The following is a 24,413-nucleotide window of genomic DNA, read 5'->3' on the forward strand; positions in this document are numbered from 1 at the left end:
CCTGACACTGTAAAAGCGCGCAATCCGATGAGATGCGTTTAAAGGCCTCCGTTCACCCTCGGTTTCTCTATCCCTCGATCTCTCTACCCCTATCTTCGTCCCAACGAACCTTCTCCCTTTTTTGCAAATCCTCCTCTCTCTCTCTCGCTTTCCATCTCGCATCATTCGGATTTTTCTTCCGCCTTTCTCATTTTCCGGCGCACATTTTACATCCGCACCCATGTTAAAAAGCCCTTCGCATACGTAAGCTTGTATAATTGGACGACACGAGATTCACGCGACCGGATTAAATTTTAATCCTGTCCCACATCGGTGGATTTTCGAAATGCTGTTGATATCGCGCCCATTATTATTCTCGCGCGCTGCGGAAGGCTTCTCGGTGCGAGATTACACTTAAAAATGTATTTGCCATTTTTTACCCACATGTTGGTTGATTCGCGAGTCTTGATATCGTCCCATGCAAATTTAATCTGTACGCATCGATGACGTTGCGATGCACGTATGTATGACAGAGATAATCTTGAAAAAATATACCGTAACGATAAAGTTCTGAAATGTATATTTTTAAACGGAAATTACAAAATATAAAAAAATCTATTGTTGTCTTATGTTTTATCAGAGTAAATAAATTCTAAAATGTATATTGTTTTAAAAGAGATTAAAAATAGATTTAAAATAGATTTCATTAAAGTTCGTTTTTTAAGCATTAATTACTTTTTCATCATTATACGGCTCAAAATTACGTTCCAATCACCTTTATTCTATTTTACGTTAATTAGCCGTATTAAACATCACCGCTCGTGGAATCAAAATGTCGAAAGAGACTTGCTGCAAATGACACTCGGAAATTAACCGAGCGCCGTTTCGTTCTATCGCCTGCTAAATTAGCAACTTTAACAAATATTTCAACTAACGATTCTCTTGCACCTGCTACAAAATAAAACCGATTGACTCTCTCTGAGAGTCATAAATTAATTTCCGTATGAATTGCTGTGCATTTATTTAGAGACGATTGTGGAAACGTAATAAGCTTAATATTTTATGAACTTTTGTCATGATAACAGGTTATAAATGTTAATTGTTACGATAATGTAGGTACACGATAGAAACACGATTAATAAATCGTAAAGAAAATCAGTGAGAATTTTAGTAAACTATTCAATTATCTTGTAATTTTATAAATCGCAAATTGCTCGTATTTGCAATTACAGAAATAATATTGCATTGCGTATATTTGTACAGCGGTGAAAAACTTTTATTTTGATAAAAACTCTATTAAAAAATAGAGATAGATCTCGTACGCGCGTAATTTTAATGAATATTTACAAAAAAAGCCATATGCGTTTATCAACGCAACACGCTTTTATTTCGCAATGCGAGCGAGCTTTAATTTAACAGTCGTGGTCAAGAAACGAAGCAATAACGCAATGGCACATCCCAAGAAACAGGTCGAGCACGATCGTAGAATGGATCGCGACCCAGTTACTTCAGCTTCTTTGTTCGAAAAAACGAACTCCTCTCGTGTTCATTCTGCCAAACGGAGCAGTTTTGAATTGTAAACTTGGACATTCGTAGACATTAACGAAATTGTAATGTTTAAACGTTTCCAGACTTTTTAATCTCAATCTCGACTTTGTTGACTTGTAAAATCTTTCAAACTATTTGTCCAAACAGTTACATGAAATAGAAACTTTTAATTTTTCTAAGAGATGTAAAAAAAATATTTTTAATAAAAAAAAAAAACAAATCAAATCATCTTTTATTTTATCAATTACATCTTTCAGAATTAAAAAGTTATAAAATAAAGGCTCTTTTATGTAAGTACAAATTAATGTAAGTAAACCGAGTAAATGTTAAGAGTCACGCGTAACGGTAATAGGCGCAAATAATTACTTATTACTACGAGTAAAATTTCAATTTAATTAATAATGTATACGTTTCGGTCTTTTTCGGGTCATCTTCAATACAAATTAATAAAGGTTGACAAAATAGTAATTAAATCCTCATTAACACGCTCAGAGCTGCAACGAATGAACGCTCCACAAGCGAAATGGGGAAATTCGTCACTCTTCCTGGGGATTCGTTGGACCTCTGAATATGTTAATAAACAAGATTTAATTATTGTTTTGTCAACTTTTATTAATTTATACTGAAGATGACCCAAAAAGGACCAAAACAATATTAAATATGTTGAATTTAATATTTACGCCTATTATTGTTGCACATGGCTCTTATTTGGTTTACTAATATTAATATTTACTTGGTTTAATTAAATTCTCAATAATTTATTAATTAAATTAATACATTTTTTATATTACAGTAGGTATATATATACGTGTGTGTGTGTGTGTGTGTGTGTGTGTGTGTGTGTGTAATATTGAGTATAAAATCCCACTATATTTTTACTTATTTTTACCTAAAAAATTAGAAAAAATGCACGTATATACGTATATATGTATATTATTCGTGTATGTACACACATATATATTATCATGACGAAACAGAAATATTTATATAAGACGCTTTCGACCAAACGTTTCTCGAAGAAACTTATTTCGTCAGTAAGTCACGCAACACCCCGTAGAATGGATACGAATGTGCAGCCCGAATGCACGAGAAATCGTCCGAGGAAGCAAAAAGCTTTATTCAACGTCGGCACGAAAAGGTTAAATGCGAACACACACCTCGGGCTCCGATCGCAAGAAGCTAAACGAGAGAACATAGCAATAAAAGCGGAGGGTTAATTCTCGGATAAGGCCGCGATGCTGAATGCAGCTCGGCAAACGGCCCATTTGCTCCGACTTATTTCCTTTCGGCCAGCGAAAGCACACCTCGCGCAGTTAGAGAGCGATCAATCACGGAGCTTGCCATTATTTATCGACTAATAGTCGTTAACAACCGCGTCAAAATTTACACTTTATTCGTTACAATTTTGTAAAATGTTAAATACAGAAATGCAATCGGATTAAATCTTTATTAAGCTTATATTAAAACTGAAAAATAATTGCAATAATGTATAAGCCAATCAAAAGCCTCGTCCAGTTTGCACTATGATATAGAAAATTCCAGAAAATTTTTTATCGTTACATTAACTTATGAAAGGATCATCAAAAATATTTTAAGCTGTTCATTCAAATACAAATTAATCTCGCCATTAGATTTTATATTTTTAATTTTACATGTTATTTATTTTTAATACATCTGTGGTGATAATACAAATAATTTCGTTGGAAAATGTATTTTGCTAATTGATTCTAAATTTAATTATATAATTTAATGATATTATGATTAAATAATTGGCAAAAAGAACTATGATCTGAGTTAATTTTTGCTACGGTTAATCGAGGATTCTCACTATTTCACCAGGTGCAGTTACGAATTAGAAATAGTAACATGAATTTTCATTAAACACCAATGCTTGGACGGGACATTTTGATCCAGAGTCGGCGTTAAATTCGACCGAAAGAGACTAAAGAGAGCACGACAAAACCGGCTGCATCCCTTACTCTGCCCTACCCCGACCTCGCTCGGTCTTAATTGCGAAAATACAACGCGCTTAAACCTTCTCTGATAGCAAGAAGTCTGGAGGCGAAAACAACGCGGGCAATAAACGCGGGGGCGCATTCTCAACTGCAAGGGCGACGTTGAACAATTGTAACTCACCCGCGAGAGATGCTTAAATTTGTCTTCCTTTTCTCGAATTGCCGCGAAAGAAAATTGAGAATAAATTTGTCTTTAGAAACAATGGAATAATAATCTTTAAATTAGAAGAATTAAAAATTTTAATGTTTGTAATAAATCTTTCACACATGCAGAGACACAACGAGACTTGTTCGTTTAATTTTAGCACGAGTTTCTTGCAAAATTCTTTTACGAATTAATTCGAGACTAGATTGTTGCGAATCGCGGCGAGCTTGATAGAAAACCAGGAGACACGCCGTCTTTGGTAGAAATCTCATCGTCGTATTGAAGCTAGTCGGCGAATCGGTTCTAAATTGGCACTGTGCCAGTCAGCTCGAAACCCACGAACACGCGTCTCGAAGGATGGTCGAATGTGCGCTCGCAAGAGAGATGACACTAACCCCCTACCCAAAGAGACCTTCGTGACGTCTAGGCATCCCCCGCCCGTCCATTATTCCACGACTTTCCGGTCGCGCCACAGATAATCGCGTTAACAATTACGTGCCGGCTCCGCTGCGAGTCATCTAAATTGATTATAGAAGTAATTGCATTCGTACTCGGGTCTCCGCGGCGAATTAAAGGAGACGTGAGAGCGGAAGAGAAACGACAGTTGCGTTTTCGTAAGTGGTCACAACATGCGCACGCACATCGAATTGCAATTTACGGAGAGAAAACAAAATTGCCTAACCAATCGCGTCCTTGTTCGAGAATGAATCTTTTTTTTTTTTTTCCAATCGAAGAAAGAAATTGACTCTTAACTTTTCAATGCGTATGATATAAACATTCGAATGTCGAGACCGCCAATGTAAAATAGCGAACGTGATCGTATATTTCATCCTTCAAGCTACATTTTGCGGGCTATCACGGCACCTTAAAGGCGAGTGTTCTCGAATGGATAACGATATCAACGTCGATATGAGAATCGCGTAAAGAATTCCGTCGTTTATGCTTTGCGATTCCGCCTCCTCGATGCAGGGGAAATTCTGCTGGCAGAGCAGCGAGTAAAGATCGTTCATTGATTCGAGGCAAAGAGAGAGATAGAAGAGAGGCAAAGAGAAGAAAAAAAAAAAAGATGGAGAATGTGGTGGAAACCTTGCGAGATAAGATAGGTAGATGCCACGTAAGATATTCCGTACAAGGTACGAGCCCCAGCGAGTTCCTTATCCGTCGCGTCGCGGGATGAGAAAGAAATCTTTAAAGCGCACTTTGATTCATAGGCGACCGCCCAACCAGTGAGAGACAGAACGTGACCTGGCATTAAGTGCCCTATAAAATATTGCGCTCATGTAAATATCCTTGTAAAATTCAGCGGCGGCGGTAGCGGCGGTTGTCGCTTTTTTCGACTTGCTCGTGCCACGTCACGCCGTCACCACATCATATCGCGATATTTTAGAGATTTTATTCCTTTCGATATTGTATCTCCTATTCGGCGTTACAAATTCAAATTCGATATAAAATACGCAATCCCTGCTCCTTCCTTCCTGCTCGCATCCCCCATCGAGTAACAAGAAGGACTGCGCGAAAAAGAAGTTGCAGTGTCTCGGATGAAAGAAAAGCTTACTCGGTGAGGTTTGATTCGAAATTTGGTGTAGAGAAAATTTCCTTTGGGAAATTCGTCGTAAATGTGTGGCAAGCGACAGGAAGGCAAAATCTCGGCAAGAAATAAAAGTCACAAGAGTAAGTTTAGTTTGCATAAAAAATGAACGGCCCACAATTTTCTCTTTTAATTCATGAAAAATTTATAGATTTCTATTTCTCTCTCACATTGTGCGGTGCATCCGATCAAATAATCTAAATTATTATTACATTATTTGTTTTACTTTATACACAAGAAATACATATAAAGATTAATTTGTAACGCGGTAAGAAAAAAATGATAAGGAAAGAATCTTTCAAGTATGTTAAGTAGTTTCAAATTTTTAGCTTATTATGACGCTGTTTGTAGCGATAATATTGCAAACGTTATAAACTTGATTGATATAAAGTTGATTCATTATACGATTCTTTTTCTCGTTATAAAAATGTTGCTTGGAGTTCTCTATTTTCTCTCATTTGATTATAATAATTTTCCCTCGCGTAATGCATGGCTGGAGGTAAAAAAAACATTTTAATATCAACATAATAATATCAAAAGCAAACTAATAAATGACTAAAAAAATATATAATTTATCGGAAAAAATAGAATGTATAATGTTAAAAATAACATAAATAAATGTAAATAAACAAGCGATGTATTGTTGAAAATTTTTAATAATGAATTTTTGCCATAGTTTATTATTATATGCATTCCATACGAAATATCCTCTAACAAGATTTTATAATTCACATTTTGCAAAAAATCTTCTAACGCATAAAAGCGTGTGTTTTACTATATTCATGTTAAACCGCGAAATCAAATTTATGATTAGTTTAGCAGCTGCAGTCGCGAAAAGTTCCCGACGTTGAATGCGGCATAACTATAGTGCGCGTTAGAGCGCTCGAGATAGAGACTTGCTCAGAACTCGGCTTCTAATTTTTTTTTCTTTACGTAAATGCAAGACTTCCCCTCGAAGCGAGCTAAATGCATGAAAAAGAATATATATATATATATATATATATATATATATATACCCACACATACATACTTTTATATTTCTACATGACTATGGTAGACACATTCCACTTGTATAATTAAGCGCATTAAATTAATTTAAATAAAAAAAATTGTTTACATTACATCTCTCTTTATCAATAAATAAATCAACATCTGCATCGATAATTTAAATTTGAACTGTACTACTTTTTTCTTTCTAATCAGTTCTTTCGGTATAAACAAAAAATTCTATCGGATAAAATGTCGAATTAAATACATATCAAAATTTTTAATTGTAATCGAACATGTCGAATTAAATACATATCAAAATTTTTAATTGTAGCACGTTTTCTCATTACATCTTGCGAGATATATTCGTTCTAGGACACAAAAATTTTATTTGCATTGTACACGCGTAGATTTAAGTTAATTTTCATGGCTACTATAACTTGATCTAAGGACCCACGTACTTACTTATAATTATAAATTTCTTAATGAATAACTTTGTCTTCGAGGAAGTTTTAACTTACGGTCATTAATAATCGTCATTATGAAACTTTTGTGGTCGTTAATTTTTTAATTTCCGACGTAAAATATTTTAGATTAAGTATCATATCTTAGGTTTAAAATCTACGAGAGCAAAATCTATTCGCAGAAAACCTACAACTGAAAGAAAATAAAACTTTTGATAAATTCTGTATACCTATCCTCTGCGTCGCGCAATTTTAGTGCATATACATACACATACGTGTGCATCGCGCGCAAACGTCATCCATTTTTGTCAGGCATATATAAAACTTCCGACATGCAAAAGATTTCCTTACGTCAAGAAATCATATTTATAGTTGCGTGAACGCGGAAGATATCGCAATGTGGATATCCATAATACTATCACGTGATGCGTAATACGTAACGATACGAATAGAATGAATAAAATAGTTTGTATCACAAACTCGCGACAGGACTAACTACATACGAACCCTGAACTTTTCGATCGTTTTCCTCTTCTTTTTCCCCTATTGAATTCAATCCCGCGTAACCCTTCATCCGTAAGCGTCGATAGTGCACTTCGCACAATCGCGATGCTTCAAAAACGTTGTTGTCGACACTTGCAATAGATAAGCTCGAAACCTGTGTAAAATGCGAACGCGTGCTCCTTCGTGAGTTTGCAGGAAAAATTTCTGTTGAGAAACTTCTTAATTGAGCGAGAATACGTTGCACGATGCACTTTGCACTCTTTGCATTTTTCCGGTCTCGTATTTTCCGTACTTTGCATTTTTCGCAAAAGTGCAATGTGAATAGTTGGAAGTCCATAACTCTGAGATGCATTTTCGCCATCGGCACAGCCGAGTGACGTGTCGTGAGACGAAAATTATGGTTTTCTCGGGCATCCCAATCGCAATTCGTTCATTTTAGGAAAACAAGATATCACTTATAATTAGATGAAAAATTCATGTACGTTTTCACGGAAAGTTGATACCTATAGAAAATCTATGTCAAATTATGTCGTATCGCCTTTTATATCTGCACATTCCTCATTCAACTCTCGATTTAAAGCGTAAGAAAAACTTTACAGAACTACTTTAATTGCGCAATAAAAACACGGACAGAACGTAAACAAAAATTTGCATTTAGTTGCACGAGTCGTCGCTTTACGCGTGATGGAAGATAAACGAACATTACATGCCCGGACTTTGCACTACGCTTCGTAAGATAGCGTGATGGTTTTATTGTAAAGGTAAAGGGATTAAGTGGCATTACTTTGCATTGTCCTTTGTAGGCGAGGGCAATTTATGCGGGACCGTTCCTCCGCATAAAGTGCAAGCGTTTCGGCGCAATGCTCGTCTTACTAATTTAATTGCTTTATGCCCATAAGAGCCACAATTTGCAACGGATTCGCTAGATTTTATTTTGAAATCACTGGATTAATATTACTTAAAATTTAATAATATTAATTGAGTTGTTTTCCGACATTTTTGCTTAATTTCCTATTTGTATTTCATATATAACCGCGTTTTTAGATTACATTAATATATATGAATATATACTCTCTCTCTCTCTCTCTCTCTCTCTCTCTCTCTCTCTCTCTCTCTCTCTCTCTATCTCTCTCTCTCTCTCTCTCTCTCTCTTTACACATTGTGTCAACATAAAATCTGGGAAATTAATAATAATTCATGAAGTAGAAGAACAATATTTGTTATTGCAAATTTGCATTGAACACGATAAGCATGTTACAATAAATGAAAATATGAAAATGGAATATTTCACACAACATGTCAAAGACTTCTTGTTAGATTCATTGAGAGAAATGCCGTTATAATATTTACCGTCAGTAACGGTAATTCTATTTGTTTCAATTTATTCAGCCGCCGACGCATGTTTAGTACGAACAGAAATTTCGCGATACGTTTTACAAACGTGCCGAGTTTTGCTCAGTGTTTATATGTGTATGTACATCACTCTTCAAATATCCTCGTAAAATTCAGCCGACGAAGTTGCCGGCTTCTCGTGGCACACCGCGATATGTTCTACATCTTCGTCATATCGCGACTGTAAAATTCATCCCCCAGGAGGAAAAGCCATTTTCCTTAAAGTATAGCATCTCACGCCATTGCGAGAAATTACAGCACGCTTATATATTTGCGTAACCAATTATATTAACGTCACAAAAGTGACGTCACAAATATAGAGTTGTATAAAGTATTTCATTTTAAATATCCACGCTTTCATCCGTTTTCAGCATCCGATATTAAAATAAATAGCTGTCGACATTTTAGTAATGTGCTATCCTTTTACATTTAGCGCGGAATGGATTAATTATATTTAAAACGTTAATTTGTAATTTGTAATTGCATACCAATGCCGGTAATATCGAAAAGTACTCTCAGTCGACTGGCCTTTTAAAATAACATGTGCAATAATTGTTGACGATATGAAAAGTGGCTATCACAGTTTCTCAGCTATATCGCGTATATAAAAAATAATATAATATGTTAATGTAATCTACGTTTCTATATCTTGATGAAAAAGAAAAAGAGAAAAAGGGAGAAAAAGAATTTTATCATACAAGATATTATTACAATGCAATCCACATATATTGCAAAAATGTTAGAGCATCGAAGAAGAGCGAAGATAGCGGAACTATTTTTAGTCATGTCTGTCACCGCGAGAATGTCAGATAAATCGATCAGCAACTTTCATAAGACGCGTTTTTCCCACCTTCCATTTGGTCTCATAAAATTCACATAACCAAGTTACATTAGACGATACCAGCTACTGCCAGCCGTGAATTTAAATTCAATACACGAAGGTTCTTCTCGTGCGAAAGAGATGGCAAACTTTCCTCGTAAGTCAGTTTCTTTGTATCGTTCAGCAGACGTGCATCATATTGAATCTCTCTTTATCTCGAAACGCCTCGATTGCGTCGCAACTGCAATTACATAATGAACATGTGATACATTACAGCAATATTCCAGTTTTCCTTTGCGAACTAAACAAAAGCTGCACATGCTCCGTATAAAAAAGCAGTATTAAAGCATATACAGAATATACATATGCGTGAGCGCCTTCGTTGTTATTAATATCAACATAAATATCGATATAATATTTTCTGTCTTACGTACTGTCTTAATCTCTAATATTTTTATTCTTTTTTTAAATAAATATTATATGTACACATAATATTAATATTACTGTAACAAGATATACTCTAACTTATATTTTTGATTTATAAAGAAGATTTAACACAAATAGAACTACACATATTATCTTTTCTATAATATTGATTAATATCGTGAAATATCGGTTTATAAAAAAATCCTATTTGCAGGAATTATAGTTATTGAATTGCACGTGGAATGCTATATGGCGAAAATGTGCAAATTCGTTCAAAAGTAAGTACTAAAAATAACAGAGAGATTCAATTTCCAATATTAAATCCTGCTATAGCAGCGATTGTCCTTCGACACATACCGCGATGAAAAAAAATATAGTCAATAGAATTTCCATCACATAGCTTACCAATTTTCTGTATTGCCTTTGCTATTGTCACTATTCGAAAATTCTCTGATCTTATTGCATTGAATATGAATCATTGTTATTCTTTTTTTATGAGTAAAACGTCAGTTACGATTTAATATATGTGTTTGTATATATATACTAATTGAAATACAATATATATATATATATATATATTGTCATTTTTTTATGTAAGAATGTAATATTTAAAAATTAAACAGAGCTATAATAGGACGAAATAGAGAGATTTTGATATAATTCAATAAATGTCGAATGTCACAAAACGTAATATTTGTCTATTACAGATGATAAAGTATTTTTATGTTATAAATTACATTAGCCGTGAGGTTTCTATAAAAATGAAAAAAAATGCTAAAAATGGAAAATATTTCGAAATAATAACATACTATTTTACACAAAACAAGCGACATTTTCGACAATTTTAGCGTATCGGTTACTGACAAAATATACGTTCCGAGATAAAGTTTGCTCCGAAAACTATTTTACGTGCGACAGGTGTTAATTCTACGTTGATTACTTTTACATCGTAAACCGGCTAAATGTTATCGATTCGGATCGTTACCGCTTGCGAAATACATGTATCCGCAGATTCTATTAACGAACTATTTCCATTCCACAAATTAATTTAGTGCCGCCACTGAATATGTTAACAGTGATTTGGTGAGCTCGTATAAAGAGAATAACATTTTGTTGGCAACTTAAACTTTTCTTAAATAAATTATTGTGTGTGTTGAAAGTCTCATATTTATATAATATTACTTATACTATCGTTATTCTCTTTAATAATATTATTATAAATGTCGCATTGTATTGGTATTATTTGTATTAGTGAACATCAAATACGAATAAATATAACACACTCAAATATTAACTTTTAGGATTTATATAGCTCGGGAATGCGAGAAAATTGCCTCGAAAATTCTGTCGTCGATCCGTTTGTCAGTTTTAACGTGTTTGCGAAAAATCGGTACTTAGGCATTTGCGTTGGGCACGCGATAGTTTCTGTTATGAGATAGCTGTATGGATGCTCCATAACGCCAAACTTTCTACAAAGGCCCGTTTTTTTCCATGAATATATAACGCGACATAAAATATCTCGCGTGTCCCGTGTGCAAGAGCCTCGGGATATTTTTGCGAAACTACTGCGATTTTCCGACCTGTTCTGTCAAAAATTTATTACACGACTTTGACGTCATACTAAAGTGAGATATTTAAGACGTGTATGACATGTGTGTTCTATATAAATATATATCAAATTAAATTTATCTCCTCTGTTGGGAGATTATTTCCAATTCAATATTTAACATGTTTCTAAATATTTAATTTGTTTTCTTTTGTATCAATTTTTAACTCTTTCTCGAATCTATAATATTATATTTTAGGATATAACATTTCTTTCAAGAATTATTTATTCTACGAAATAAAATTAGACAGAAGGAAATGGAAAACGTATATTAAAAAAATCGAGTATTAAGACGCGCAACTACTTACATATCGTACTGTTTGTTTCAGTGACGGGGCTAGAGCCAGACTTCGCTTACCCGCTGGAGAACGTAACGATCCCGCAGGGTCGAGACGCTACCTTCACCTGCGTGGTGAACAACCTCGGTGGATACCGGGTGAGTCCTTCCTCCTCCGCGAGCGGAGATCACTCTGGCAGCGCGATCAAGCCCCGGGTAACTATTTTACCATTAACCTGTGTCCGCCTGTAATGGACTACTACCTTATCTACTACCTACTACTACTACTAACTCTACTACTGTCACTACTACTACTACTACTACTACTACTACTACTACTGCACCACCTATATGCGCGCGTGCCTGCACTTCACAGCACTGCATTTAACTGCACTATATACCGCCAGCTATGAAAAAAGAAATATATACTATATATACTATCACAGCCGCAGAGCAGCCACCATTACCAACCATCTCTGTATATGACATTCATTTTCATCTATCAGCTGGCGGTACCTATAGAGGTACCGCACAACTACGATGCAGGCAACTGAAGTTTCATAGTCTCTTCACGTTCTTCTGCCTCGTTCTCTTCGTTTACTTCGTTGAGAAATATCAGCAAACTCACGCAAAAGAAAGAGGAGACTTCACCGCGAGACTGTAAAGTTACTCACGCGAAATGGCTAATGATGCCTTCGCGCGTTAAAAGAATGCAACGTATCGTTATCCATTGTTATAATTCGATAGCTATGTGCGTCTAGTTATTAAATTTAAGACGCATCGTGATCGCGGCTTTCTCGTCTCCTTCGTATCGCACCGTGAAGATTATAATTTAGCATCATAATTTAACGCTGAGAATGTATACTATCATGATACGTACACTCGTGTATTGTATTTCAAAAAAATTTCATATATTTCTTACTAATACGTTGGAGTGAGATTTGAAACGCAAAGTAGATCGAACATTTATCGAGATCGATGCTATCAATATTAAAGCGTTCCCTAACAAAGAAAGAATTTATTCGGATCGACCGATTGGTCTTTACCTTTGTCCTTTCTCTGAAAAGAATTCGAATCGCGAGAGAACCCTCAAATAGATGCGGAAAAACTAATTTATCGTTGCAGCTATTGTTTTTTTCTAGCAATAGCTTTTAGGCACATTGTGCCAGCCTCTATTTCTATAGTTATATGTTTCAGAAGACCACGTTCAATATTACTGACATGTTAGATTCTTTTGATTTCTTGCAATAAACGTCCAACGACAAAACATCATGTGTAAAAGAAAGAGTATTCAGTTATTATTATTTATCTATGTGACGCCAATAAAAATTGACAAAATATCTTAATATTATCAATAATATTTAAATAGTTTGTTCTGTTAATCTTCTTATTGATTTCACAACAGCGCGAGAAAAATTTGAAAAGATTTTAACTTTATTTTTATAAAAACAACCATGTATTTGTCACAATTGCATAATATACTTATTAGAGTTTTAGCGATAAAATCTTGAAGCAAAGTTGTTGCTTTAAATCGAACTTTATATTTCTCGCATCAAGTAACAATTACTTATAAATATGCAAATTTTTTATATCATCATTTAAGACAATTTTCATATTTATTGCAGAGATATGTGATTTTTTCTTATTCTTTTTTAGTTCATGAAAAATGGATGCTTGAAAAACGCTATTTATAAACCTGTTTCGAAATACTTCGTAGAAAATTCAGAGCCCCGTGTAATTGCGTAACTTCCGCTTTACACCTTCCTGTAATAGCGATTCCCGCCAATAGAAGGAAGATTGATCAAGGCCGGCACAATTTCGCTATATGTGTGGTGAAATTGATTTCGCGTGAGTACATATCGCCGATGTGGCGTATTAAGCGCTTTTCGACTCCACTTGTTGAACCGATAACTTTCCGATAACCGAGAAGTTTCTCCTCCGCACCGTTGCCGCGAAGACGTTTCACCATGAAAAGAAATTTCGGCGCCGCGCGCGCGACTTCCTCGTAGATTTTAATTAAACTTGGCACTGTCAGAGTTTATAACTTGTTCGAAAATGCGATTACTTCCGGCAATGCGTTTGCCCGCGTTTCAACTTCTTTCTTACAACACAGTCGGACAATTCTCCGTCCGGTAGTTTACGCTCTTTTCTAATAAGGATCATCGCGACGGTTTCATTTTCTTTTCTTCGTTCTTTCACATTATTAAACATATAGAGTTCCCGAATAAAGAGAAAATTTTGTTTCAACCGTTTCGTAATTAATTTCGAAAGTAAATATCGCTTCGTGAATACCTATTTTGAGAATTACTTCAAATTGGAAATGATTAATTATTCGTTTTGTTAAAATAAAGTTTTTTTTTTATATTGGACGGTCTGTAAATATCAAATCAAAATTTTTGCAACAGGAAATTACTTTATATTACAAATATAGTAAATTTTCGTTGTAAAATTTATATTATAAGTAAACAGAATCTAAATTATTTATAATGTACAATATATGAGACGTTAAAGGAGGATTATCAAAACGAAATAATAGCTTCAAATAAAATAAGTAATAAAATGATTTTATTATAACGTCAAATTCTCAACCTGTAACTCTCAAAGATATTAATATTAAATGATTCTAATTTGTCTCTAAGAATTGTTATAATTTTGATATTTCAACGCATCATCAGATCATCCCTTTAATCTCTCATAAATTTGGGAAAAAACACCAGGAATATGACGATTGGTAGAATTTTGTCTATTAATTGCATAGTTATCGTAAAAAATACATTTACCCGTGTTGTTTTTACCGTGCACTATGCACGACGGTAAATTTACGAGATATATTCGTATGCCATTTATCACTGCAATTAATATTCACGTTAGTAATTTAATTAGTCGGTAGCTCAATTTCAATCATTAAGAAAAACTCTTAAATAATCGTTTCAATCATAAGAAATCGTACATAATCGATAAATATAGATATTACAAGTATGACTGATTGACTTTTTCATTTGCATCTAGTAAGATCATACGTATGTTAGTATTGGTCTAAATCTCATCTCCATGTACTTTTCTATTGTCGAATACGATTGTAATACAAAAATATTCAAGCATACTTTGAAGACGGAAGCTTCTCGAACTGAATTTTACTCTTCATTGAATTGAATGAGAACCGACAGAGCGATGACGTTCAAATCGACATTAACGAGCATCGAGACATTGCTTACAACTTGAATGCTCTGTGCTCTAAATGAATCTCGCGAATCGGACAATGTAAGTCCGTGCCTATAGCAAGGATGTTCAGATCTAGTATCCGGCTTTTTCGCTTGTTAGACTTAAGCTTTGATGCTTAATGGCACCCGCTGGAAAACTAAGGACTGTAGTTCGATGATTGTCCCAGGCAACAGGATCTAACATTATTTTTCTAATGATAATTTATTCAAGCAAAAGTTCAAGCACCCATATATTGAAAGAAGATAAAATTACAATAGTAACACATTAGCAATAGTCTTGTATAACAATTTGCCAATTTGGGATTTTATTATTTTTAACAATTTAACATTTATTTTGAAAAAAAAAAAAGAAATACAAGTACGTATATAATTAATTTCTTATGTATGACATGTGTCATACATATATTTATTATAGTAGTACATCATGTAGAAAAAAATGTCTGGATTTTGTTGCCTCGGTAGATGACAGTATACTGAAATTCTGAAGATGAAAAGTTTCAAAAGATATTTTAAAACACGAATGAGATGGGCATGAGAACCAATGTCACAGATTGTAAAATCAATAATTATAAAGATATGAATATAATTGTCTTCATAACTTTATCAAACAAACACGATTTTATAATCTCGCAAGTTTATATTTCTGATCTTTCTTCTATAATATATTCATACACACATGTAAAATATAATTATTAATCAACTATTGCAAATACTTTATTAATGATTGACGATGATTTTTTGATACTGACTTATGATATTAAAAGTATATATTTTTATCGAGACTCTTTATCATTATCAAACGTTACAGACGTCTCTGGTTCCAGATTAAATTGATGAATATTGAACGTTTGAAAAATTACTATAAAAAAATTACTTGATACAGATAAAATAACTTGATTCATTCAAATATCTTGCTGGTTTAAAATATGTTGTGACTTATTACGATAAAAACACTCATAGCGGATGACAATTGTTTTTGTCATTGAATTTCCTGAAACCGACGTAATGAAAAACATTCTGTGCCCTACCTGTCCCTCTCTCCTTTTCCTTCTACTTTCCCTTCGATACGAAAACATTTAGGTTCACATCGGCTTGTCCACGAATGCACAATTTCTATTTGCACATGTGTCTGTTTATAATGCATAAATGCATTTGAAATTTGAATGTTCGTGCGAGATGAAATATGGTGCAAGTTGCATTGAAGAAGGATTGAGATGTTCGGACGTGTTATGCGCCCCTGAGTAATTGCCGAATATGAAGGGCAAAATTGTGCTCAATACGTATTGTTCTTAGCGTGTCACTGAATTCCTGTCTATATGCGAGAGGCATGCCAATGATGCATGAATATATAATAATGAAGAGTATACGAGGTTGCATGAGCATGTTTTTAACAATAAGCATTAATCTAGACAGATGAACGAAATATGTAACTTGATATTAGAATTTAGATCAGAGAAAACGATAGGTCGTTCAGGTTTTAGCAGCGATAAATAAATCTAGCGATTCAATTAGAATAACGAAATTTCCTCTTTTCATATGATTATCGTATAAGAAATTATGTGTGTCCTATGTACCTACTGTGTGTTAAACGTATATCTAATTCGTAGAAAATATAATATTATAATATGTTTTGTGATATTAAATTAATTAATTATTAAAGTGTGCGAAGATTGAAAATAACTATGTAATAACTTTTTATAGATAGATTCTCATCGGACATTTAATGTTAAAATGCGACTGTCTGATCTCATTTACATCTTCCGATTGCGTAACTTTCGAAGCGAAAAATCTTAAGGGAGCTCTACTCGACGCGTACTCTTATACATAGCGAACGAGACCAGCGTGTGCCATTTTATTCATGTCACCCGGTACGTCCCGTGAGCGTACGCTAGAACGAGTAATCTCGTCCGAAACGTGCGTGTCACGCGGATCGGTTAATCGTTTGAATTCCGCGCACGCGACTGCGCGGATGAGTGCGTTTCGCTGTACCGTCAAGCGTGCCGCGATGCTCGGAGTCGCGTCGCGTCGCGCTCTCTGCCATAAATTCTAACATTTAATCCGGCCGTTATCGCGTTCTCGAACGCTGCGCTCGAATTTTCCACGATATCCCGAAATAAAATAATATATAAATAAACAGATAAACAATTGCGCTCGTGTGTATTCGCAAATGTGCGTTATAAGTTCCAAAATTTTACTGTCACTATATATATTGATAACTCTACAGTTTCTCCGCTAATTTAATCTCCTCTCTATACATGTGTATAAGAATTTTATTGAAAAATTTTGCCCTCTTCTCTCTCCATTTTTCATTATTGAATATATCGTATAAAAATTAATTATGGATATAAATTTTAATCAAAGAGAGTCGCAGCGTTCGTAACGCCTATATATTCCGGAATTAACCCTTTCAAGAGAATGAGTTGTAAAATTATCTATTTCAAAAAATATATCTTTTAAACTGTTAAAGTGTATGACAATATTTCATATATCTTGGCAACATATATATATATATATATATATATATATATATATATATTTTCAAAAATCACAAATATCGGAAAAAGGAGAGTCTTTTATTATAGTTGAATTATTTCAAATTATATAGAGAAATAATTAATTTCTCTTAATTTTTGTTATCTTAAAAAGAAGAGATATAATTTTATATAAATATAATAATGAAGAAGAAAATCATTTTGAAAGGGTTAAAATGGTTGCGTAAAATGAAAGCAGAAAGGGAATAAAACGGCCAAAGGGAGAAACGATGCACAAAAATTGCAAAATAGTACACTAGCTTTTGGAGTTTCAACCGTAAAGCTATGATAGTACGGAAAGGGCTAGTATGCGAAGCAAAGGGGGTCGCTGCCAAACAAAGTTGTCCTACAGTGCATTGCAATAGCAACAAGAGTGGGAGAGAAGCAAAGCGGAACTTTTAATTAGCGAGTTTATCCATTTATTCTACACGCCGCTGAAAAAGGGAACAGCCGTACTTTAGATCAACCAGCCGGACAAAAGTCAAGAAAATAAAAACTTAGGAACGAGTCGCGCTATATAAGTGGGTGACGGTGTTGGAAGGCGCAAAAATAAAATGCCAGGGATGAGAAGGGATAAAGAGAGGGTGAGCTTTGAGAAGAAGGGGTTCTGAAGAGCCGCGTAGGAGGTGGCGGGAAATAAACGAGGTGTGGTAGACTGGACCGAGCTCCCGATCCCACAATGCGCCACAATGGAGCGCCGACAATGGTTTTGCATATGAAAGAGGGCCGAGAATGGAGGGAACGTGGCGCCAAAGGCGGAGGATGGAAAGAGGGAGGAATAGGTGTACGTAACGCGATATTATATCGGACTAGGAAGGTTACCCACACTCTCTCTCTCTCTCTCTCTCTCTCTCTCTCTCTCTCTCTCTCTCTCATCCCCGAATCTCTTTACGTCTATCTATCCGTCTGTTCCGTTACCAGCCGCAAGTTCCTTCACGGTCTCTCCTCCTACATCCTTAAAGGACTACGAAGATCGGTGTGGGAGGAAAGGGCTGTAAAACGAAAGTATGTACCCGGAGAAAAGAAACTGCATTAGGTAAAGAGATCGTTTTTTTTGCGTTAAAATAGAGACTCGTTTCCATACGAGGCGTCCTTAAAATTCTCTTTATCGTCCCCCTATCTTTATTTCTCCCTGCTTCAAATCCTCTATCTTCTTCATTGTACCGCAAATTTGCGATTCATCCTGATCGGGGAAAACTTGTGCGCGATACTTCATGTCTTGAGAAGAAAAAAAAACGGAGAGGGAAAAATAACAGTTTTCATACAAGATTTTCCTTTTTGAGAAAATCGCACGGTATTTGAGTTTTGACTTTCGGATGCGCAACTTGGAAGGAGCGACGTATTGTGCCGCGCTTTCGCTTCGTTATCGTTGTTGGCGCTTACGCGACCTTATCCCTCCGTTCACACGTTGCTATGGATACGTTCTCTCGCTTCCAACCGATTTTGATATCGGGTATTCTCTGTCACAGGATTCTGTGAAATAAGGACTCTCTATGAGGAAACTGTTTCCTAATCGATTTCGCTTGGCAATAACTAAGGGATAAATTATTAAATCTCTTTTTCCTTCAGTATCGCGTTTTAAATGCTATTGTCATACTAATATTTTTCACTCCTTCCTCCCACACATCACCTCTGTACTTTTAAACTTTATAAAATATTTAATATTTTCTTCTCTTCTACTTTTTTACTTGCTTCTATAAAAACATTTTTATTTTTTAACTTTAAGGAACGACTTTATAAATCGCGTATATCGCTTCGCGAATATGTTTCTAACGCTTCTTCTATTTTCTTTTAATCTACAACAATTAATCATCGAATGAATTGACGATAATATCGGATAAATGTTTAAGAGTCGCGGGCATCTATCGCCTGCTGTGACTTTTCCGCACCCTCTTTTTCAAGAGAGGGTGGTTTGCCACCTCCAAAAGATCGCTGGGCGCATCAAAAGGGAGAATGGGGTCGCACTTATATATTCCGACATAATATATTATAAGTGGAGGCACTCACAAGGCCGTCACTACCAAACACTCGCACCCTCTCGCATCCCAGACCATCCCCCCCCTCTTGCTCCCACAACCGTCCCTCTTCATCCCTCCGCACCCTCCCTCTATACACTCCGCTCGCGGGTTATCGATAAGAACCGCGGAACTCCTTTGTCGGTTGATAGATAGCTTTTCAGAGCGATGCGAGGTCAGATATTCGACATGGTACGGGTTCAATTTCATGCCAATAATATCTGTGCAAAGGGAGACGAATAGGGTAGAGAACAGGGGGAAGGAAGGATGAATATTCGCGATACGTCACGCTGCAGTTTCCTCCACCAGAATAGCCGTTTCCTCGACCAGAGATGCAAAACGGATTTATGACTAATACGTGTTAACCGCTCACAATTGCGTTTTCTCTCTTTCTTTCTTTCTCTCTCTCTCTCTCTCTCTCTCTCTCTCTCTCTCTCTCTCTCTCTCTCTCCTGTTTCTCCGCCCTTTTTCCTTTCTTCATTGATTCTAATCCGTAAAAAAATGGGTTTAATTAATGGCGTATATCAGCGGCGAACTGCAATAACCGGTGAGAGTTCAATTTAGCGTTGATGATACGAATAAGGATCGCGAGCGAAAACGCGGTAACCCACATTCAGAATAGTCACGATAGTTACTTCAGAAGTAATATAACTTGCAGAACATTTACGGAAGCGTGAAAAACTCTCTGATAAATTATATCAATACGCGAGAGAGAAGTACGGGCGAAATATATATTTCTTTGGTTGACGGTTATTTCCATCATTTTACTATTTTTATACCTAATATGAAGCTCGCTCGAGTTTGATGTAAACATAATATTACATCCTATGAGAGCTGAACTTTGGTACTAAACCGTTATCTTTCGCGACTATCTATCTTTATTTTTCTGAAAAGTTACGTTCTATGGGTTATCGTGCTCTTGCCCGCGGAATTCTTCATATTTACACAGCGGCGGACCATCGTGGCGCGCAACGGTACAGTTTTCTTGTCGAGGTATGCGACGGGAAAAGCCGAAGCAGACTTTGCCATAAAGAGAAGATTCTTTCATGAAATATACCAGCTTCTGATGCCTGCCTTCGAGATATCATGTATACGAATATTTCATTCATTCGCGAATAAAAGGCGCGTCCCATGTTTATAACTCTCATTCTACGCACACTCTGGCAAAAGTATGTTATCTCGTGATCGGGTTCATATTTGAATCGTGACGGGAAATTTAAGAGCGCACTTGCGAGTATTTTAGAAATAACTGCGAAATATAGAAAAAAATAAAAAAAAGAAACGATAGAAAAGTATTTTAGGTTTGTAGAAAATAACGTAGGAAATAAAGTTTGGCGTTTCCTTTACATTCCTGTATATCGACGTATAAAATAATTTTCGGACTGTCCTTAATTAACTCTTTCAATATTTATGTCTAGCTTAGTTAAAATCAACTAAATGTCATTTACGTTTATTTCAAAAATCGAATTTTTATCTTAGTTAAATAAAAAAATGATTCTATAAATTGTATATAAAAAATACTGAAAGAGTTGATTAAAGTATAAAATAGCGAAAATATATGTAAGAAGGTTAGTTCAGTAGGCGAAATATTTCACGGGATAGACGATAGTTAGATTTGCAAGGAAAAATTCGTAAGAAAGGAATCGTTAATTAATGAGTTACGCATAACGATGAGATTAGGCAGGTTTTGACAAGTTCCGAATCAGTATGAAAAAATTCCGCTGTCTCTAAAAAATGGGTTTGTGAGGCCAGGTGGCATGGATCAAAGCGGACTCCAAGGCGATCCTAGCGATTCACGAGCACGTAATCACAAACAACGCCCGTCTGTCGGTGACCCACAGCGATTTCAAAACATGGACGTTAAACATTCGCTCAGCACGACGAGAAGATCGCGGGATTTATATGTGCCAGGTCAACACAGACCCCATGAAGAGCCAAGTATGTAATATCCGCCTCGCATAAAAAAATTAACCGTTGCAAAGTTTGTTTTATAAAAAAAAAGTATTTCATAAATCCTTTAAAAGACTACATACTGCAACAGTACAAAAAAATAGATATTAATAATTCATAATTATTACAAAATTATCAAGCAAAATACTGGAGAAAAATATTAGAGGATTTTTATAAATTTCGTAAAAATTACTTTGATTTTATTAATTTTTAATTTTGATTTTTAATTTCCTGTCCCATTTTATGCATATTTTATGACACCTTTCTGTCGTAGATACACGCACATACGAATGCGTTATAATTTATTATCTTCACGCATTTACAGAGCGCGTTTTTGGAGGTGGTAATACCGCCAGACATAATCTCAGAAGAGACTTCGAACGACATGATGGTACCCGAGGGAGGTTCCGCAAAGCTAGTGTGCAAAGCGCGTGGTTATCCCAAGCCTGACATCCAGTGGAAACGAGAAGATGGTACCGAAATCATTTCGCGAGCCGGTCTTTCCGGCGGCAAGACAAAAGGTAAGGAGTTCTAAGTTTTATTTCATGCCAATCGGTCTCTCTCTCTTTCCCTCTTTCTTTTCTCTCTTGGGAACGATATGCAATATTCTCCGAATAGATTTTTTACTAAAAGTGTAACTGTCGATACAATTAAAATTGATCTCGTCGGAATAGCCGGTATCCACTATGAAGGACAGAATTTAATCGGCGGTCATCGCTTATATATATCGATATATTTAAATCATTCCTTTTCCAACCTTTTACAAAATTCTTTTTTGCGAAATGGCTTTTTATCTTTAATATTATAACACGTATTATTTTTAATTCAAAGAAATCCAAGTATATATATATATATATATGTATATACATATACATATAATGTCTAAATATATATTTCAAACATTTTAAATTTATTTTATTATTTAAAAATTATATTATGTATAAGAATATACAATAAACTTTGAAAAGAAAATGAAAATATATATGAATATATAATAAACTTGAAAAGGAAATTGAAATATATATATATATATATATATATATATATATATATATATATATATATACATATATTTCTATTAATTTTAATAATATCATATTAATACTAAAAATTTGTTCTTGCAATCAAAAATTGTCACTTATATATTAAACATCGTAAATTCCCACGTGGACATTTCTGCGTCTGTGTATAAGTTTAAACTGTTTAAGCCGATCAGGTATTAACGTTGCACTTTGATTATATGTAACGAGCTAACTTCTGAGACCGTTCCTTGCGCTTGCATATTGCAGTACCTACTGCAGGAGGCGAAACGCTGACTTTGTCGAAAATAACGAGGAGCGAGATGGGCGCCTACCTGTGCATCGCCAGCAACGGAGTGCCTCCGTCAGTCAGCAAACGAATGATGCTGCACGTGCATTGTAAGTAATATATCAATTATTTTATCGAACACACATGAATTCGCCGGACGCCACGAAGGAAATTTTTTCGTATCACAAATGTAAAATTTCAATAATCTTTTGTCAACAATTTTGCAGTAAAATACGAATAACGTCGAAGCAAGAGTTATTAAAATTATCAAACGTTACAAACGCTATTAAGTGAAAAATAACAGAGAGACGACCGTGCAATTTCTCACCATAACTCAGCACAAAGGATACATTAAAATTTATAAAGTAAATATTGCGGACACTCTGTAATAAATTACAAAAGAAGCTGTATAAAATCTCACGCGAGCTTTACAGATTAACATTTATAAATCTTATACAGTTTTTTTCACAATAAAGTTATATGTTTGATGAAATGTTAGTAGCATGAACGATCTGCTAATCATTAATTAACATGCTCTATTTACAACTGGCTTATCTTTTATAGAATATTCTATTCTATAAAACCAAAAAGAAAAACATACAAATATACGTAGATATTGAATATGTAAGACATCTGATAATAAAAATAAAAATAGCACGGTAATAGTTTTACGAAATATTCAACATAAATTTGTATTTATTAATTATATTCCTATAATTATTAATTTATTCCTAAGTTACTAAAATAAATAATTTGTATTACATTTTAAATCTCAATGATAATAAAAATGATATTTAATAAAATAAATAAATATAAATTATTTGCAAAAACAATTTTTTAAAACTTGGTAAATTCGTGCCATCACTGAAAGCTTTCATTACTGCTGATTAATCACGTGTCAATCCGCGAAAGACGGTCATAAAATAAAAATAGAACGAGCGTGCTCGCAAATAGTAGTCGAGATTTTTTTTACTAGCTCTATAGCGTCACGATTTCTCGAGCTTCAGAATGTTTCCTCGAGCAATCGTCCAAGAGGTGTAAACTCCGCGAATTGCCGGCGCGGCGGTAGCTTTATCCGCGCGAGACATACTTCTCGGTGTAAAACGGGAGACGGTCCCGAAGAGGGGAATATATAAGACGTCGCGGCAACGACGAAGAAAAGCGTCGGTTGTAGCCGAGATAGCCATCGTCACCTTCTCTTGCATAATTTCACTGTAGCAAAAGCAAGAGGCACCGAGGGTCTTTCTTTCTTCGTATAAAGGAAGTCGAGACGAGGAATGACAAGGAACCATGGCTGAGAGTGGGAAAGAGAGAAAAAAAGACCAAAGGTAAAATACTGCTTAAATAACAGCGCGTAACGGCGACAAGAGTGAAGGAAAGACTTTACAGGATGATGGAGAGAGTGTCGGAAAGGGGCGCGAGATAATAAAATTACACTTGCGACGATGGTACAACACATTCGCATTTATATCTCTGCCGTAAAAGAGAGACGGTTAGCGGAGAAGACGATGTTCACAATAAGGCTGCAACCAGATTACGAAGAAGGTGAATGAAGGCGCTTGCTCGTATTAAAGGAACGTTATAAATTTAATTTCTCCAAGATCATTGTGAGACAGATTTGGTTACTTATCCTTCAG

General features: G+C 35.1%; 1 protein-coding gene across 2 annotated transcripts in view; it reads left to right on the forward strand.

The window, feature by feature from the left end:
* LOC140666442 (lachesin) overlaps positions 1-24,413 on the forward strand; it is a 136,561-nt gene that overhangs the window by 84,401 nt on the left and 27,747 nt on the right. The window contains exons 3-6 of one of the 2 annotated variants that reach the window (XM_072893607.1): positions 11,804-11,910; positions 21,271-21,456; positions 21,794-21,989; positions 22,758-22,886. In XM_072893607.1, the coding sequence (XP_072749708.1) occupies positions 11,804-11,910; positions 21,271-21,456; positions 21,794-21,989; positions 22,758-22,886 (618 nt within the window). Of the gene's footprint in view, positions 1-11,803; positions 11,968-21,270; positions 21,457-21,793; positions 21,990-22,757; positions 22,887-24,413 lie in introns of both variants that reach the window. The other variant, XM_072893606.1, reaches the window with a different exon arrangement.

The sequence above is a fragment of the Anoplolepis gracilipes genome, chromosome 6 (assembly GCF_047496725.1).
Source record: "Anoplolepis gracilipes chromosome 6, ASM4749672v1, whole genome shotgun sequence".
Lineage (NCBI taxonomy): Eukaryota > Metazoa > Arthropoda > Insecta > Hymenoptera > Formicidae > Anoplolepis > Anoplolepis gracilipes.